This window comes from Schizophyllum commune, assembly GCF_000143185.2.
Source record: "Schizophyllum commune H4-8 unplaced genomic scaffold SCHCOscaffold_9, whole genome shotgun sequence".
Taxonomy (NCBI): Eukaryota; Fungi; Basidiomycota; class Agaricomycetes; order Agaricales; family Schizophyllaceae; genus Schizophyllum; species Schizophyllum commune.
This window is the reverse complement of record NW_026089546.1, coordinates 192,008-207,243: the sequence shown is the minus strand read 5'-3', so window position 1 is coordinate 207,243 and position 15,236 is coordinate 192,008. Positions and strand designations below refer to the sequence as shown.

The 15,236-nt window shown below is 57.0% G+C and overlaps 10 protein-coding genes and 1 non-coding gene across 11 annotated transcripts; 5 read left to right on the top strand and 6 right to left on the bottom strand.

Annotated features, from left to right (window-relative positions):
- Positions 1-110: 110 nt before the first annotated feature.
- On the top strand, positions 111-1,438 carry SCHCODRAFT_02511616 (Aldo/keto reductase; the record flags this gene model as incomplete). The annotated part of the gene is made up of 8 exons (XM_003029523.2): positions 111-136; positions 189-330; positions 388-451; positions 498-586; positions 636-962; positions 1,017-1,109; positions 1,159-1,342; positions 1,368-1,438. The coding sequence occupies 8 exons, from the start codon at positions 111-113 to the stop codon at positions 1,436-1,438; spliced, it is 996 nt and encodes a 331-aa protein (XP_003029569.1).
- Positions 1,265-4,500, bottom strand: SCHCODRAFT_01157007 (uncharacterized protein). The gene is made up of 6 exons (XM_050341122.1): positions 4,433-4,500; positions 4,081-4,380; positions 3,254-4,024; positions 2,982-3,199; positions 2,235-2,914; positions 1,265-2,179 (listed from the first exon to the last, which is right to left on the bottom strand). Exons 1-6 carry the CDS (start codon positions 4,447-4,449, stop codon positions 1,520-1,522), a joined length of 2,646 nt encoding a protein of 881 aa, XP_050198692.1. The 5' UTR covers positions 4,450-4,500; the 3' UTR covers positions 1,265-1,519.
- A 269-nt stretch (positions 4,501-4,769) lies between these two features.
- SCHCODRAFT_02633256 (ClpP/crotonase) lies at positions 4,770-6,357 on the bottom strand. Its single transcript, XM_003029130.2, has 10 exons — positions 6,298-6,357; positions 6,072-6,246; positions 5,991-6,017; positions 5,822-5,937; positions 5,527-5,756; positions 5,313-5,469; positions 5,129-5,243; positions 5,019-5,076; positions 4,877-4,966; positions 4,770-4,826 (listed from the first exon to the last, which is right to left on the bottom strand). The coding sequence occupies exons 2-9, from the start codon at positions 6,146-6,148 to the stop codon at positions 4,889-4,891; spliced, it is 858 nt and encodes a 285-aa protein (XP_003029176.1). The 5' UTR covers positions 6,149-6,246; positions 6,298-6,357; the 3' UTR covers positions 4,770-4,826; positions 4,877-4,888.
- SCHCODRAFT_02356846 (uncharacterized protein) lies at positions 5,754-6,588 on the bottom strand. Its single transcript, XM_050342467.1, has 2 exons — positions 6,072-6,588; positions 5,754-5,756 (listed from the first exon to the last, which is right to left on the bottom strand). Exon 1 carries the CDS (start codon positions 6,543-6,545, stop codon positions 6,207-6,209), a length of 339 nt encoding a protein of 112 aa, XP_050198691.1. The 5' UTR covers positions 6,546-6,588; the 3' UTR covers positions 5,754-5,756; positions 6,072-6,206.
- A 35-nt stretch (positions 6,589-6,623) lies between these two features.
- SCHCODRAFT_t174 lies at positions 6,624-6,704 on the bottom strand. Its single transcript has one exon. It is a non-coding gene; the product is annotated as a tRNA-Gly (tRNA).
- Positions 6,705-6,863: 159 nt separating this feature from the next.
- SCHCODRAFT_02703442 (PEBP-like protein) lies at positions 6,864-7,789 on the bottom strand (the record flags this gene model as incomplete). The annotated part of the gene is made up of 4 exons (XM_003029129.2): positions 6,864-7,041; positions 7,165-7,369; positions 7,433-7,483; positions 7,552-7,789. 4 exons carry the CDS (start codon positions 7,787-7,789, stop codon positions 6,864-6,866), a joined length of 672 nt encoding a protein of 223 aa, XP_003029175.1.
- A 389-nt stretch (positions 7,790-8,178) lies between these two features.
- Positions 8,179-9,133, bottom strand: SCHCODRAFT_02510208 (PEBP-like protein; the record flags this gene model as incomplete). Its single annotated transcript, XM_003029128.2, has 4 exons — positions 8,179-8,359; positions 8,414-8,618; positions 8,675-8,725; positions 8,776-9,133. 4 exons carry the CDS (start codon positions 9,131-9,133, stop codon positions 8,179-8,181), a joined length of 795 nt encoding a protein of 264 aa, XP_003029174.1.
- A 416-nt stretch (positions 9,134-9,549) lies between these two features.
- Positions 9,550-10,623, top strand: SCHCODRAFT_02633248 (PX-domain-containing protein). The gene is made up of 5 exons (XM_003029522.2): positions 9,550-9,649; positions 9,829-9,895; positions 9,948-9,991; positions 10,114-10,335; positions 10,409-10,623. Exons 1-5 carry the CDS (start codon positions 9,578-9,580, stop codon positions 10,472-10,474), a joined length of 471 nt encoding a protein of 156 aa, XP_003029568.2. The 5' UTR covers positions 9,550-9,577; the 3' UTR covers positions 10,475-10,623.
- A 129-nt stretch (positions 10,624-10,752) lies between these two features.
- Positions 10,753-12,960, top strand: SCHCODRAFT_02548381 (uncharacterized protein). The gene is made up of 4 exons (XM_050343656.1): positions 10,753-11,008; positions 11,060-11,749; positions 11,803-11,924; positions 11,977-12,960. The coding sequence occupies exons 1-4, from the start codon at positions 10,793-10,795 to the stop codon at positions 12,581-12,583; spliced, it is 1,635 nt and encodes a 544-aa protein (XP_050198690.1). The 5' UTR covers positions 10,753-10,792; the 3' UTR covers positions 12,584-12,960.
- A 688-nt stretch (positions 12,961-13,648) lies between these two features.
- On the top strand, positions 13,649-14,109 carry SCHCODRAFT_02670035 (uncharacterized protein; the record flags this gene model as incomplete). Its single annotated transcript, XM_003029521.1, has 4 exons — positions 13,649-13,756; positions 13,809-13,875; positions 13,929-13,984; positions 14,035-14,109. 4 exons carry the CDS (start codon positions 13,649-13,651, stop codon positions 14,107-14,109), a joined length of 306 nt encoding a protein of 101 aa, XP_003029567.1.
- A 295-nt stretch (positions 14,110-14,404) lies between these two features.
- On the top strand, positions 14,405-14,931 carry SCHCODRAFT_02633241 (uncharacterized protein). The gene has a single exon (XM_050345761.1). The coding sequence runs from the start codon at positions 14,542-14,544 to the stop codon at positions 14,797-14,799; it is 258 nt and encodes an 85-aa protein (XP_050198689.1). The 5' UTR covers positions 14,405-14,541; the 3' UTR covers positions 14,800-14,931.
- Positions 14,932-15,236: the final 305 nt, after the last annotated feature.

Sequence of the window (15,236 nt, the reverse complement as noted above, 5' to 3'; positions counted from 1 at the left end):
CTTGTGTGACAAGGATTCGCTGGTAAGTATTGACAGGCTTCTGAAAAGCGGTCTTCGTTCTCTTTCTTCCCAACCGCCATCATCATCCACCGTCGCCGCGCTCATCGACGATGTCTCTTGGCCGCGTTCTCACCCTGTAAGTCGGTTGACTTCGATGCCTCGTCAAGCACTGACGAGCTTGAGCGCAGCAAGGATGGAAACAAAATCCCCCAGATCGGTTTGGGGACTTGGCTCAGCAAGCCGGGTGAGGTGAAGGCTGCCGTCGAGCACGCGCTCAAGGTCGGCTACCGGCACATCGACGCCGCGCTCATTTACGGTAACCAAGAAGAGGTACGAGGCTCGAGCTAAAGCGTTTTCGACGCGCATATACTCACTTTCTGACGGTAGGTCGGTCAAGCGTTGAAGACGACGAGTGTGCCGCGCAAGGAGATCTTCATCACATCTAAGCTTTGTGAGTGATTGCTCCTATCCCTTTGTACGATCTTGACAAGTCTTAGGGAACAACTCCCACCGGCCCGAGTTCGTCGAAAAGGACCTGGACCTCACCCTCAAGCAGCTCGGCACCGACTACCTCGACCTGTACCTCGTGCGTGCCCCTCTTCCTGGACCGCATATATGCGCTTACCTGTCTCTAGATCCACTGGCCAGTCCCCTTCAAGCCAGGAGACGAGCTCTCTCCCGCCAACGAGGACGGCACCGAGGCACTTCTCGATCTCGACGGCGGCCCGAGCATCGTCGATACCTGGAAAGCCGTCATCGCTGTCCAGAAGACCGGCAAAGTGAAAAGCATCGGCGTCTCCAACTTCACCGTCGCGCACCTCGAGAAGATCATCAGCGCAACGGGCGTGGTGCCAGTGATGAACCAGGTCGAGGCGCACCCGGCGCTGCAGCAGCCGGAACTGGAGAAGTACTGCGAGGAGAAGGGGATCAAGATCACGGCTTACAGCCCGCTCGGGAACAATGTGAGTGGATATATGCGCTGCTTCGGGAGGTGGTCAGTAACAGGAAACATCTAGGTCAGCGGCAAGGTGCGCATCATCGACACGGTGCCGGTGCAAAAGCTCGCCAAGGAGCAAGGCCGTGATGCTGCGCAGATTCTCATTGCTTGGGTGAGTCGCCATCTTCCTCGCTTTTTTGCATGCTCTAATGTCAATGAAGGGCGCGCACAAAGGTTTCTGCGTCATTCCCAAGTCAGTCACGCCCAAGCGCATCGAGAGCAACTTCGACGACCTCGAACTCAGCGCGAAGGAATTTGAGGCGATTTCGAAGGTCGGGCGCGAGAACCCCGTGCGCTACAACATTCCGTACCTATACAAGCCGCGCTGGGATATCGATGTGTTTGGTACGTTGTATCTTCCGATCTGCAGTGGAAAACAAGGGGTTGACCATCGTCGTAGGATCCGAAGAGGAGAAGGCTGCGAAGCACAAGGTTCGCTGAAGGCAAAGATCAAATATGTGTAAATTCTGTATAGTATGATATCGACGGCGAAGTGCATGGTTTGGAGCTCGATCAGCACGCTCATGGCGTAAACGACCTGGAGCCGATCTTCGCGCGTTTTCTAGACGGCGTTCCAACCTCATCGAGCAAGCCTAAGTCCGAATTCGAGCTTGCTGTGGGCGAGTCCGACCTTTTGCGCTTTCCCGCCGGGGTAGAGGCCGCTCCAGTCGGTGATCCCGACTGTATTGCATGCTGTGAGCTTGAACTAGGTGGCAAGTTCGACGCGGGACCCTCCTCTGTTTCTGCGGACGTTGACAGCGAAGAAATTGCAGCTTCTGGGGCGCCGGAATCAGCAGGCAGCGACGCATTCGTCTTCCGTCGCCGCCCATGCCTGTCCGGCGAGATGCTGGTCTCCCCCACGATGTTGGCGACAAGGCGAGATAGAATCCATGGCTTTTCGGCCTCCGCTGCCTGCTCCAGCATCGCTTCGGTGTACTGAACGAGGTAAGGGTTGACGGTGACAATCTTGCGCTCGTTGGGGTAGGGCGAGGGAAGGGGTATATGGCTCATCTTCAGATGGACTAGTGCCTCCCTTGCATCGCGGATGCGGGTCTCGCGATCAGGAGCGCTGAGGTCTGGGGCTTGCATGGCAACTTCCAAGACAGGGAGATCTCCCAGCGTTTTGCATGGATCGGGAAGAGCCGTCTGGAGCAACGCGAGGGCTTTGGAGACGTCGGCAGTCTGGACGAGATGGATAAGCAAGGCGCGCATTTGAGATAGCGGGGAACGCTCGTACCTGGTCTTTGCCCTTGAAGTAGGCGCCCAGCCCTCCCTTGTGTGGGCTGAAGTCGGCATGGGGTACGACGCGGACGATGACCCCAAGGAAATCGCCCTTGAGCCGCCGCAGTGCGAACATGAACGCCGTCGGATCCGGCAGTAAGCAGAACGCGGTGTCGTGCTCGTGCCGGAGCCAAGAGAGAGTTGTCGCATAAGAGGTCCCATCCGTGGCGAGAGGAAGCACTGCGGGTGCTGGGTAATCCGCGTGTCGACAGATGCGATACCTTGGAGAGCCGTTCTCGAAGACGCCCGGCCTCAGTTCGACGAGTTCTGCCCTCTGCTGCGCCCAGCGAGGCGCTTTCTTTCCTGGGAAGACGAATGTTTCGGAAGGCGCGTGAGGGGTGGCGAAGAAGCGCGAGAAGAGGAGGACGGCGTGTTCGCGGGGGCTGGCGAAGGCGGGCAGGTTGGGGTTGTAGATGAGTTTGTGGCTGAGGAACGGCAGTTCGTCCCAGTCTCTGGACCAAAACAGCTGGGCGTTTCGGACGAGGGTGAGGGGCTCGTCAACGACGATCTTGGACATATTGGCGTCGGCGTAGTATCCGAGATTGGAGGAGACAATCCAATCCTCGGTGGCGCCAAATGTGGGGGCATGGCCGAGAACGAGATATTGATAGAGGATATGGTGGATGGCGGTGCGCGCTCTGAGATCTAGAGCAACGGGTTGTCGTCAGCAGGACTTCGGACAGATGAAAGTAAATCGACGCACTCTCTCTGATCACAGAAGAAAAGTAGATATGAATGTACGGGCCTAAACGGTATAGACCTTGATCAGTGCCCTTGTCGACCGCCAGGCGGATGTCGTCGTAGGAAATGAAACCGGTCTCCTCGTTGATGAATTTGTGTAGCATCGTGTGAGGCCCATCGAGCATGGAAATTGGTGTGCCGCCGAGGAAGAACTTCACGAAGTCAGCGACTACCTTGTGACTGGAAAGAGTGTTTCAGCATTGAAGCAACACATTGCTGATGAAGGCACCGTACCGTCCGCGAAGCCAGAGTCCGGCGCGCTCCAGCAGTAGTTTTCCGTCTTCGGATGCCACGAGGGAAGCAGGCAGGTAGGAGCGCAAGAAGTCACGCGCATGCTCCGGGTCCGACCCGCCGGTCGCACTGACGGTCTTGAGCGAAGGGAAGGCTTGCTGGAGGTCCCGCGGAGGTCGCGCGGAAGTGGCCGCAAAAACGGGCGTCAGCCACGGTAGCTTAGCGCAGAAGTCGCTCAGAACTTTGAACGGGTCCTCCCTATGCTTCTTCCCGTCGGAGCCTATTTCAGATGTCCACTCACACAGTGAGCGCTGACAGTCGTCAACCACATAAAACAAACCAAAGTCGTCACCGCCCAGCAGGTCCTGCAGGCGAGAAACTGTATCGCGCATGATGTCCGCTTCGCATGCATAGTCGGTTGTCGTAGATTCCTCCAGGGCTTCGCAGATACGGTACGGATAGTCCGCGCTACCAAAAGAGATCTGCGCGCTGTTCCAGTCATTGCGCGCATGCTCCATGGATTTCGTCGTGTCGATGACCCCTGCAAACGTATGCAGGAGCAATAAGCGTGCAAGAAGAACCCTCTGAAGTTGCTTCTTTGCTTCCCAAAGCTGAGCGTATGATCTCCTGTACGACACCCATCGCATCGAAGAAGGCAAGTCCCTGCTTCCGATACCAAAGCGCGCGTCTAGGCGGAAGTAGAAGCCCCAGTGTCTGCGTAAGCCCTGCAAGAGCAAGGATGTCTTTCCAGAGCCCGGTGCGTTGATGAGCAGCCTGGGAGGTGGCGTCAGTTGACTGCAGGCTAAACACATCAGGGTTGTCACACGTACGCTGGTTCGCCTTTACGGAATATGCCAGCCAGCTGATGTTGGATGGCCTCATTCATCGCGTCGCCGACGTGAGCATGTGTATTTGCCACCAACGATATCTCGTTGTTCTCGCCACGATACACATGATCAGATGTCCTGAATCGAAGACCGGCGACATGCTCACGCCATGCAAGCGTCGTATCTTGTTTATCTGCATCGGAGGGAGGGTGTGACTCAGTTTTCTTGTCACAGTTGACCACTGATTGCCGAAATTCGTCGAGTATCTTGTGAACCTCGTCGGGTAGTGCGTGGCTATCGTGACTTGAAAAGGTCAGGCTTTGCCACTGACGTTCCGCAAGGGCGCCCAACGCACCTCGGCGCGGGTTCCATAGTGAGCCGAACGAGAAAGCGTAGGCTTCGTGCTGTCCCGGTCGACGGTCGTGGTAGAGTAAGAGGCGAGAGGAAGATTGAGGTCCTTTCTAGCCCCGCTTTCGACTGCGCTCGGGCCCGAGCTTACGTAACACGCACACTGGTCTCGCAACCTTTGTGGCACCGGTCTGGACACTTCAAGGACCATTATATGGAAGCGCAGGGTCACATTCCCGGCTCCAAAAGAGGGAAAAGATCCTTGCTTTGTGCGACTGTGTCACGCGAAGGGAAGAACCAACTGTAAACCGAGAGCGAGCGCATGAAGTCTTGTCACGCAAGAATGCGAGCCCATAGGTATTCAAATCGAGCGCCGTGACATATCGACATAGGTTACGGACCTACGAAATTGCTCAACAATAGAGCTCTCAGGATCGTGATTCCTACTCACGACTTTATTGTTCTACATCTTCGCCTTGTTCAGCGGCGCAAATTGTGGCGCGCGCTTCTCCTGCCTGGCCGTCAGGCTGTCCGGGATATCCTGCGATGTCGGCGGTCAGAAAGACATCCTTTGTGAAGAGAGCCTGACGAACTTTGGTCTGCAGCATCGCGCTGTTCCAGATGACCGTGTAATCCAGGCTGGCGTCGACGCTACCAAACACGGTGAGTATGTAAGTCTTGAGATAAGCAAGCTTGTGCGTACGAATTGTCGCGAGCGTGGTTGAGCAGGCGCTTTGTGCCGGCCACCGCGATGGGCGATTTGGCAGCTATCGCCTTCGCTAAATCAAGCGCAGCAATTATCACCTCGGCTCGACTGCCTGTAACGACGGGTAACAGGGAGGCGATCATAAGCGACACTGCATACGATGCTGGAGTATCCAACATACCGGGTACGATGCGCGACACAAAATTGAGCTGCTGGGCTTCCTGCGCAGAAAACGTCCGACCGCTGAAGGCGAGCTCGCGCGCAAGGGATTGATTACCCGCGATCTTTGGCAAATACGCAAGGGTCCCAATATCCGCGGCGAGCCCTATATCGACTTCCTACACGCGCGCGAAATTCATCACTAGTACCAAAGAGACATGACGAGAGCATCGTACCTTGATGCTCAAGCGCGCATCCGCCGCCGCGTATCGCACATCGCACATTGAGGACATGTCGACGCCGAGGCCGATGACGTGGCCGTGCATGGCGGCGATGACCGGGAAGTGGCAGCGCTCTGGGGCCCGGATGGCGGCCTGGAAGGCGCGGATGTGGTCGTGTAGGTAATGGGCGGCGCGAGCGGGGTCAGCGTGGCCGTCGGTGGCGAGGATGTTGCCCGCGGATTTGACTGTGGATAGCCGGCATGAGCCGCTGAACGTAGGTTGCAGCTCGTCAACGAAGGAGACTACGCACTGTCGAGGCCAGCGGTGAATATCCTGTCTAGCCCCGAGGAGAGGATGGCACATCGCACGTCTGCTTTTGGCGAAGTGCGCAGATCGTCGAAGACCTTCCCGTAGGATACCCAGAACCTGCATTCAGAGATATGTAAGCACAGGACTCGGCTTCGAAGTAGTATACGCACTCCTCCGAGAAGGCATTGGCGGGTTTCCTAGCCAGCAGTCCGAATTGGAGACAACGCATAGCGAGTCGAACGCAAACATACCTCTGCAATTCAATGAGGTATACGTGGGGATGGGGTTCAGAAACCTTGATCCAGGGCGTAGAGAACGAGTCTGCCATCGCGGGGGAGAATATAGATGATGAAATTCGAAGTGGAAGTGCGTCTGGTTGCTTAGACTCAAGTAACAACCTCTCTCGCCACGCCAAGACGGAGATCACTGGGCAAGCTTATTAGATCGCTTGCAACGAAAGACTTCGAGAGCGCGGACACTGAAATGCTAGTCGGAGAGAACTGTTGCGGTAAGCTGCGAGGACTAAGAACAAGTGAGGTGGAAAGAGACGAGACGAGATGCTGATGAAAGCTCGAACCAAGTGCGGCGTCTGGGGCGAACCTGCGCATGATTCCTCGGACCGATACGTAACCGGGGTCGCCAATTCCCATCCCAGTCCCCGGTCTCCATACAACAGAAGCCGCGCGCGAGCATCTCTGGATGATCCAAGAGAAAACGATGGGCATGGCGTACGTGAGTTGAGGACGCGCCTGTGATCATAGAGTGAGTGGGGTAAAGAAAAAAGCTTCCGCCTTTATTGCAAATGCATTAAGGGGGAATCGAACCCCCGGCGGGTCGAGTAGCTGCTTTGGCAACGACCCAGGTTACCACTACCCCATTAATGCCTTAATGGGCCGTGCAAACAAATCTACTCATGTGTAGCAGAAACTTCAGTGCCCTGCACACTTCCTTTTTGTTTCTTTGTCTATGAAAATATCGTATCGTGCACTACTTCTGCAGCATCGAAATGCTACACCATTCCACAGCCCTACTCTCGAGCCTTATCATGCATCGTTATGATTCGGCCTCGCGAGGAAATACGTCCCGGTCACTGGATCGCCCAGACCCGTCGTGCGCGCGAAGTCGCTGACGTTGAAGCCGAGGATCAGAGGAGCGTCGGCCAGGGGGGAAATGGCGGCGGCGGTGAAGTTGACGGGTTGGTTATAGAGGAGGAAGATGTAGCTGAGGTGAAGAGGTTGGTCAGTAAATGCACGACAACGAGGATCGGCGAAGGCACGAGCGAAGCCAGGATTGTTAGAAGCGAGACGGCTTGAAAACAGCAAGACCTATATTGCCTGTACTCACCGATGAGCACCGCCCACCAGCGGGATCGGATGCCTCCACTTCGCGATGGGAGCGCTCGTGTTTACGAGCGGCAGTGAACCATCCTTGTGTGCGTCCCCATCGACTGTATAGTTCCCACCGAGCAGGTGGACGACTTGGGAGAAGACTGGCAGGTTCGGTGTGATGGCGTCGGGGTCGATGGCGATGAGGACGTAGGGCTTATGGACTGGAGGATGGAAACGCATTTTGATGAGTACGAGCACATCGAGGATGAAGGGAAACGACGTACCTTCTTCCTCGGTGTAGTCGTGGATGGCGAAGCTGGGGAGGTATCTTGTTTCTGGGAACGGCGCGTCAGACGGTACACGCTTGGAATACACCTTAATGACGACGGACAATGATACTCACGATCCTTCGTCAACTCCTGTCCCGGTTCGACGACCACGGTCGGGTCCTGCAAGTCCGGGTTCGTGAAAGTCACGTCGAGCAGTAACGTCGGATCGAAGGTTGGAAGGATGTCGGGCACGATGTTCGCATCGTGGAAGGCCTGGCGGATGGCGGATTTGTCGTCTTTGGTGGCACGGTCGTCGAGTGGTGTACCGCAAGCTGTGATGGCAAGAAAGTAGGAGAAAAGAATGGCGCGCATGAGCTTGCTCGTGCGATGCTTGTGAAAGGTGAAGAGCCTGAGGTGCTGGGTGATGGGGAAGGCAGTATATATGAAAGTGGACTCGGAGACCCTCGGCTAATGCCCGACTCGCTTGTCGAAACAGCCACCCGTGCCCCGTCGGTCTGGTAATTGGCTCGCTGAGATGCGATCGACGAGCGGCAGACTGTCCGAAGAAGTCAAGAACGGTTGCATCATGACGGAGAAAAACTCGACACTCTTGTCCATCTTGAAGCAGTCGCGTCGAGGACTATGCAGTGCGCCATGCAAACACGACACTATAGTCATGTCGAGCATGATATCCATTCCTACCTACACCACCGAATACAGTCGTTATTGACCTTCCATTCCGTCCATGTATGGAAGCGCACTTAGGTGCTGTCCGCATCCGGGCCCGTCAAGAAGTATGTTCCAGCCACGGGCAGCCCGAGCCCCGTCAGCTCAGCGAACTCGCTGATGTTGAAGAGCGTAATCGGGGAGGATGCGTTGACGAGCGGTGCGATGGAGTCGACGGTAAAGTTTTCGGGCTGTGGGTAGAGTAGGAGGACGTAGCTGCAGGCGGGAAGCTTCAGTAATGTCATACGCAGACATTTAAAAAGCACTGACCGATGAGGGTCACTCCCTGCAGGCGGACTCGGGCGCACCCAGTCCGAGACTGCGACACTGCTGTTGAACAGGGGAAGGGGATCGCCTGCGCTGTCGCCATCGGTGGTGTAGTTCCCGGCCAGGAGGTGGCGGACTTGGGCGACGTCGGGATCCTGGGGTGTATGCGCGTCTGGGTCAACTTGCACGACAACATAGGCCTTCGCGGCTGGCGAGGAAAATCTATCTCAGGAGGGCGTCATTTGCGTAGAGCGGGTTACTCACCATCGTCCTGAGTATAGTTGCTGATATAGAACTCGGGGAGAAACTTGGTTTCTGTAAGAACGATGAGGCAAAGGGGACCGTGAGATGAGGAGATCACGCACGATTCCTCGTCAACAGAGCGCCGGGCTCGACGATTACACTCGAGTTCTCCAACCCAGGGTTCGTGAAGTTCACTTCAAGTAAGAGGGTAGGATCGAACGAGGGGAGGACGTCGGGGACTATCTTCGCGTCGTAGAATGCGTCGCGGACGGTGTCCGTGGTGACATTGGCCGCGAGCACCAGCCCGAGGATGGCAGCGGAGGGCCCGTTGCGATGATGATCAGCAGATGAGGCATCCCTGTTCTGCAGTTCTGCAAGCGGGGCGACAGCCTGAGGGTCAACGAGCCTGTGCGTCGCGCGGCCGAGGGCAGACGCAAGCAAGCCAGAGAGGGCGACAGTGCGCGCAAGTAAGCCGACCATGGTGACGGCGAGAGACAAGTGAAGGTCCGAGGTTCATAGACACTGTACTGCGCTGGCAGGGGTGTGAAGTTACCCATGAGACACGGCGAGCAACCGAGAAGCAGAAGCACGCTGCAAAGGTCGCCGCCATACCGCTCTATACGATGGCGTCAAACGCGGGGGATTGGGCTAATGAGATCGCGAGAGACGTTGAGTCCGCCTACATCGCGGCAAGCCTGCCAAAGGTAGTATCACTGGATGGTGTACATGCACCTCGATGGGATTCAGTGTCTGTTAGCGACGGGAGCCAGAGACGGATCGATGCAGGTGGGAAACGATGATCACTCAACGGCCCGGCCCGGCCCGCACATCTAGACAGGGGTGAGAAAGTCGTCGTCACGGCGGGTGACGCTTCCGGGCGCGCCTATCGCGCCCGGCACGAACACCTTTCCTCCACCGTCAACGATGACCACGACCGTATCCCCCTTTGCGCGCAGCAGCGCTTTCGATGACACCTTTGGCGGGCGCGGACAGACTGTAAGTACTCGACCTGAAGCTGGATAGACTGCGAGTACGAGAGGTGCACTGAGGTGTCACGCATTTCCCCCGCCCCGTTATATCCTCGTTATCCGCCCACGCCCCCACGCCTCGCGCCAGCTAACGGGGCTAATATGAGATTCACGACCTGGCATGAGGTACTGACATGGGTCTCATAGATCGAGGAGATGTACTCCGTGCCTGAGAGTTTTCTGGAGATTGAAGTGCGCAACCCGCAGACGCATGGTGAGTACACAGTATGTTTGGATGAAAGGGTATGCGCTGAGATACCATGCAGGTTTCGGGCGCAAGATGTATACCGACTATGAGATTGTGTGCAAGGTGCGCAAGCCGGCTGCATGCTCGCCATACCCTCCGTACTCCCCATTACACGCTCTTTGCCGCGCCACACCACCGTTCACCGCCAGTTCCCAACGTATCTGCGATCTAACACCCCTCTGCAGACCAACATCCCCGCATTCAAGCTTCGACATTCTCTCGTGCGCAGGCGCTATTCCGACTTTGAAGCCTTCCGTGACATCCTCGAGCGCGAGAGCACGCGAGTCAACATCCCTCCCCTACCCGGCAAGGTCTTCACGAACCGCTTCTCGGACGAAGTCATCGAGCAGCGACGTGAAGGTCTTGAGCGCTTTTTGAGCATCGTTGCGGGGCACCCTTTGCTGCAGGTATGTTCGCGTCTATTCGCCTCCTCTCCATGATTCGTGCACCGGGTTCGCTGATCTATGCACACATCGATAGACAGGGAGCAAGGTGCTCTGCGCGTTCTTGCAAGACCCGGCATGGGACAAGGCGCAGTGGATATAGGCTCGTAGCTACCTTGTCGGGACTGACACTCATACGCCCGGCCCCTCTCGCTCTACCTGTTGTCACCTCACCCTCCATTGTTATCTTGCATTGTATTCCACATTACGCTTGTATGGATCCTTTTCTTTATTCATCTCGTTTCTTACCAAGACGTGCGGCATAAATGAGATGTCTAGAAGACCTATCGGCGAATTCATAAGCTCGCGCCACCGCACCAGAACATGAGCTGTTGATCCATGTTTTCGTCGCCACAGGGCCGTGAGTCACCGGTCGTGCATCAAACGGCTTGGCTCCTGCGCTCGCTGGCTTGCGTCCCCGATGCTTCATTTTCCGTCCTCCCTCCAGTCAACAGCAGGCGGCAGCGGCAGCGGCAAGCGGGATACGCTCAACGCCACGCAGCAGAAGCGCGCGTCGCACCCTGTCCTTCTCCAGATCGAGAACGAGCTGCACGATGCGCGCAGGGTGCACTCGCACGGCCAGGAGGACGACCTGCGGCAGGCGCTGGACATGGTCATCAGGCGCCTGAGTGAGGTGGTGCGTAGCCCGCCCTGTTGCTTGCGACGGGGAAGCTAAGAATTAGCGCAGTCCGGCCTCCTCGCGCAGACCTTCAAGACGCAGGCGGACCTCGAGGTGCAGCTGAACGTGACGCAGTCGAACCTGAAGATGGTCATCGCGAACAACGAGATGCTCGAGGAGGCGCTGCGCAACAACGCGGGCGCGGGGCGCGACGTCGGCTGGCGGCGCGCGAAGCCGCAGGAGGGCGACTCGCGCCACGCCTCCCTCGACCAGTCGCAGGCGCCCTCGCGCTCGGCCTCCATCGACGGCGAGGCGTCCCCTCAGCCAGCGGCATCGCAACCCGCACCCCAACCCTCCCCCGCCCCGGCCCCCAGCTCCGAGAGCAGCTCCGCCGCGTCCTCCCCGTCCATCCCGGCCAAGTCGCCGACGCCCGCGCAGCAGGAGAGCCGCTTCTTCAAGTTCCGCTTCGGGAGCTCCAGCACGAACTTGGCGCGCACGGCGTCCAGGCCGGAGACGCCGAGCGTAGCTGCGAGCCCGAATCCCAACGCGCCGCCGGTGCAGCATGCTACGAGCGTGTCGCTGCCGGTGGGCGCGGAGGCGAACGCGGTGAGGGAGAAGGAGCTGGAGAATATGCTGGCGGAGCTCGAGAGGAGGCGGGCGGAGTGCGAGAAGGAGAGGCGGGCGAGGGAGGAGACGCTGCGGCAGAAGGAGGCACTGGAGGCGGAGCTGGAGAGCCTCAGTCAGGCTTTGTTCGAGGAGGTGAGCATTGCGCGGCAATATGTCAGTCAATGGCGATTGACGCATGCGTCAAGGCAAACAAAATGGTCGCGTCCGAACGCATTAAAGCAGCGGAAACTCTGGAAGAGTTGCGCGAAGCGATACAAGAGAAGGAAGCATTACGGAGTGCTCTACGTCTGATTGAGCGCGAAAATAGGTGCATGGTTTTCCAGATCTCCCCGTCAAACTCATGCTTACCTCTACCCAAGACGACTACGTGATCCCGATGGTGCAACGTCCGACAGCGATTCCACATCCTTTGACACGGACAAGTCAACACCACCGACTTCGGAGAACGGAGGGATGTCATCGGAGAAGGGACGCATACCATCGCCCATCGTATTCCACTCGCGGTCGTCGTCGAATGTCGGGATGAAGTCCGTGCCGACATCGCCTACGTTGCGAGAGAACAGGGCGTCAGTGATCTCGATGCTCAGTGCTATCCGCGTGCCGGTGGATGGGGCGGATGGGGATCGGGCGGAAGATGCATCGGCGGCTGTGGAGGCTCCCGTAGCATCGGCAGAGGGTAGCAACACGCCGACGATTGGCACCCGCCCGGACACCCATGCCTCACCAGCGCAGGGTACATCAGCCGAAACTACTCCACGGCCGAACGAGGATGGAGTGACTGCCGCTCCGGGAGCCAAAGCGGCAGTCGACGTACCCCTACCCGCCTCCCCTGAGCCCGTAGAGGATGGCCCGACCCCCGAGGAGAAGGCAGCGCGCCGCTCTCTCGAAGTCCTCCGCCAGATCGAACCGGAGACGTCGCCATGGACCGCGGAGGAGTCGCGATGGGCAGCGATGGCGAGCATGTAATGCTCGTCTCGCCCGCCGTCTTTGTGAATACGACCCTGTCCCTTTTCGTGTCAATATTTCCCCTGACTTACACCATATACCACCCTGCATATACGCTTCGGTCGGCTGCGCCACCACTTGCTTCCTTTGACTTCCCGGACGTCTTCCTCAGGGTTTCTTCCCTCTCGTTCATCTGCATAACCTACGCATCGATGCATTGCATGCACTTGTATTATTAGTCCATAACTACATACGACGTACGATGGAAGGATAATTATACTGTTTGACGGTCTCCGCGCTTCTTATGCTTGGGGCCGTAGGTGAGAATCCTCGCCTGGCTCTCTGGCGGTGGGCGGTTGTTTGGTATTGTTGACGGTCGATTTAGTCCGAATCATTCCCCTTTTGGAAGGCCTTCAATGTTCCTTCTGTACCGTCAAGCCTGCGCCCCATCATCCGAACCATGACTTCCCCCTTTCGCGCAGTACTCTCGGTCAATCATTCGACCCTCGCACAACTGTCTGGCCGTCCAGCGCTGGCATCGTGTCCTCGTAAGAACTGCGACATCTCCAGGATACAGGTCGGAGCCACCTAACGACTGGGCCCCAAGCATCATGATAGGCGGCTCTCCCGATACGAAGACACGAATCTGCTGCTACTGATGCTATGTGGACTTTCAATTGACACTCCGCCTTATGACCTGGACCCTCAAACCGATCCCTACAAGGGCCGGTAGAGATGACTGGCGCGCACTCCACTCCCCTCAGATGTCGCCGCCGCCGCTCTGCCAACTGCCTCTGATGCAAGCTCTGCTACGCTGCGCATCCCCTTGACATGGAGCTCTGGATATACGACGTCGTTGACTGGTATACAATCCTCGTACATTCTGGCGCCGCAAGCATGAGCGGGCCCGCATCTACCGCGGTCAGACCGCCGTTCAGCCCATTACTTTCGGCTGTATGGATCCTTCTGTCTACCCAGGGCGTTGTGTATATAAGATCGTAGGGCAGTTGCTGTTCTCCTCATACTGCTTCTCGTCTTTCCTTCCCTCCTTTACGGCCATCTCCCCTTCCTTCATTCTTTCCAGCCATGCAGCTCTCCTTCGTTACCGCCTTCGCCCTTCTCGCTGCTGGGGTCTCGGCCGCGCCTGCCCCTGTGGCTGAAATTCGTACTGCTCAAATCAAGTGCCCTATTGTCGTGAGTAACGGTCTCAATCAAGCGGTTTAAGCGTTGACTGATCTCCTCCTAGGAATGTTTGGCCGCCCTTGCGCCAACTGTCGCTATCTGCGGTGTCGCGGCTGCTCAAGGTGGCGCCGGTAAGAGTTAGCTCGATGTCAGTGACAATCCCGTAGCTGATGATATTCTGCAGACGTCCCCAACGACGTGGTCTGCCTCGCATCCGCTGCGAACTCGGCTGTCAACTTCGTATGTTTGCTTCTGAGCGTTGACTCGCCAGATCGCTAACCCCCGGACAGCCCGACAGCTGCAACCAGTGCGCGGACGAGCTTGGCGTGGACATCCCCGACATTCCGGGCACCCCCAAGGCCTAAATTATGTCAACACCGTGAAAGACGGGCTTACGACGATATGCAGCACTGAAATCCCTAACGACGTCGATCCTTGTACACTCAAATGCTGCTGTGCGGCGATTTGTCTCTAAATTATCCTATTTATTGTTTACATCAGCCGTTGGTATGGCTGTCCGGCTCTACCTGATTGAGTTCGTGAGATGCGTTCCGAAAAACGAAGGAACTCTGACGGTTATGCCTACGAGCGTGGAACTGACCTGAGGACATCATGTGACATGCGTGACTGCGAGGCTTGTCACGCTGCTTCCAGCCTTGCCATTACCCTTCATTCGACATTCTGTCAGTCACCAAGGGCAGTCTCTCTCCTTCAATCTCTCTTTGCCTAGCTCCTAGAACACTATCGATGATGGCCTCGCTATATGGGCTCAATAGCGGATGTCAACCTTTCGCCACATGATGCGCACGAAAGCACGGTCGAGTCACTTCCAGTCGGTCAAGTCGACGATGGATGGGCCACATACAGACGACATGGCGCCGTCAGGCGGGAGAGTGCTTGCTTGGGCTCGTCTCGTAGGCATGCATAACATCTTGAACGATATCAACGAACTGGTTCCCGATAGCACTCAGACCCTCAGCGGCGCCCCTCATGGCCATCAATTGTATGGCCGCCGAGCCGCACATGGCTGTGGCCTGCATGGAACGCTTACTTGACCACGCCCGTGACAATTCGTACGCGCAAGCTTGCTTACCACGACTGAGGCTTTTGTGCTCACCGTGGATGGCAGGGTCGACGCAAGTCTCGACTACTCGGTTGTCTAAAACATTGCGATGCTCCAGGTTATAGTACGCTGGTCTCCTTCTACGCAGAGCATCCTCTGACGCCATTATAGTAGGATATCCTGGATAGCTTACGGTCAGGTAGGGAAAGCACGTGCCAGTTCGCGCTGTTACGCAAGGCCGAGCTTAGAAAAATGAGATCGTAAGCACGGTCCAGGATTACCTATTGTCGAAGCTATGTCACAGGTTCATACGATGCTTCGGTATATCACGGCGCTTGGTCCGAATTATGAACCCGCATTCTTGCGTGTCAAGCCTTCCCGTAGTCCAAGTCAGTTCTCCCCTTCCGAAAGATACAAGTTCCACAAAGC

Coding starts and splice junctions, on each gene's coding strand:
- SCHCODRAFT_01157007 (XM_050341122.1), bottom strand. Junction 3,200..3,253: donor GGACTCTGGCTTCGCGGACG/GTACGGTGCCTT, acceptor CACTCTTTCCAG/TCACAAGGTAGTCGCTGACT. Junction 2,180..2,234: donor ACTTCAAGGGCAAAGACCAG/GTACGAGCGTTC, acceptor CATCTCGTCCAG/ACTGCCGACGTCTCCAAAGC.
- SCHCODRAFT_02633256 (XM_003029130.2), bottom strand. CDS start 6,148: ATGGCAGACTCGTTCTCTACGCCCTGGATCAAGGTTTCTGAACCCCAT. Junction 6,018..6,071: donor TACCTCATTGAATTGCAGAG/GTATGTTTGCGT, acceptor ACTGCTGGCTAG/GAAACCCGCCAATGCCTTCT. Junction 5,757..5,821: donor ATTCACCGCTGGCCTCGACA/GTGCGTAGTCTC, acceptor GGCTATCCACAG/TCAAATCCGCGGGCAACATC.
- SCHCODRAFT_02356846 (XM_050342467.1), bottom strand. CDS start 6,545: ATGCCCATCGTTTTCTCTTGGATCATCCAGAGATGCTCGCGCGCGGCT.
- SCHCODRAFT_02633248 (XM_003029522.2), top strand. CDS start 9,578: ATGACCACGACCGTATCCCCCTTTGCGCGCAGCAGCGCTTTCGATGAC. Junction 9,896..9,947: donor GCGCAACCCGCAGACGCATG/GTGAGTACACAG, acceptor GATACCATGCAG/GTTTCGGGCGCAAGATGTAT. Junction 9,992..10,113: donor ACTATGAGATTGTGTGCAAG/GTGCGCAAGCCG, acceptor ACCCCTCTGCAG/ACCAACATCCCCGCATTCAA.
- SCHCODRAFT_02548381 (XM_050343656.1), top strand. CDS start 10,793: ATGCTTCATTTTCCGTCCTCCCTCCAGTCAACAGCAGGCGGCAGCGGC. Junction 11,009..11,059: donor TCAGGCGCCTGAGTGAGGTG/GTGCGTAGCCCG, acceptor GAATTAGCGCAG/TCCGGCCTCCTCGCGCAGAC. Junction 11,750..11,802: donor GTCAGGCTTTGTTCGAGGAG/GTGAGCATTGCG, acceptor GCATGCGTCAAG/GCAAACAAAATGGTCGCGTC.
- SCHCODRAFT_02633241 (XM_050345761.1), top strand. CDS start 14,542: ATGATGCGCACGAAAGCACGGTCGAGTCACTTCCAGTCGGTCAAGTCG.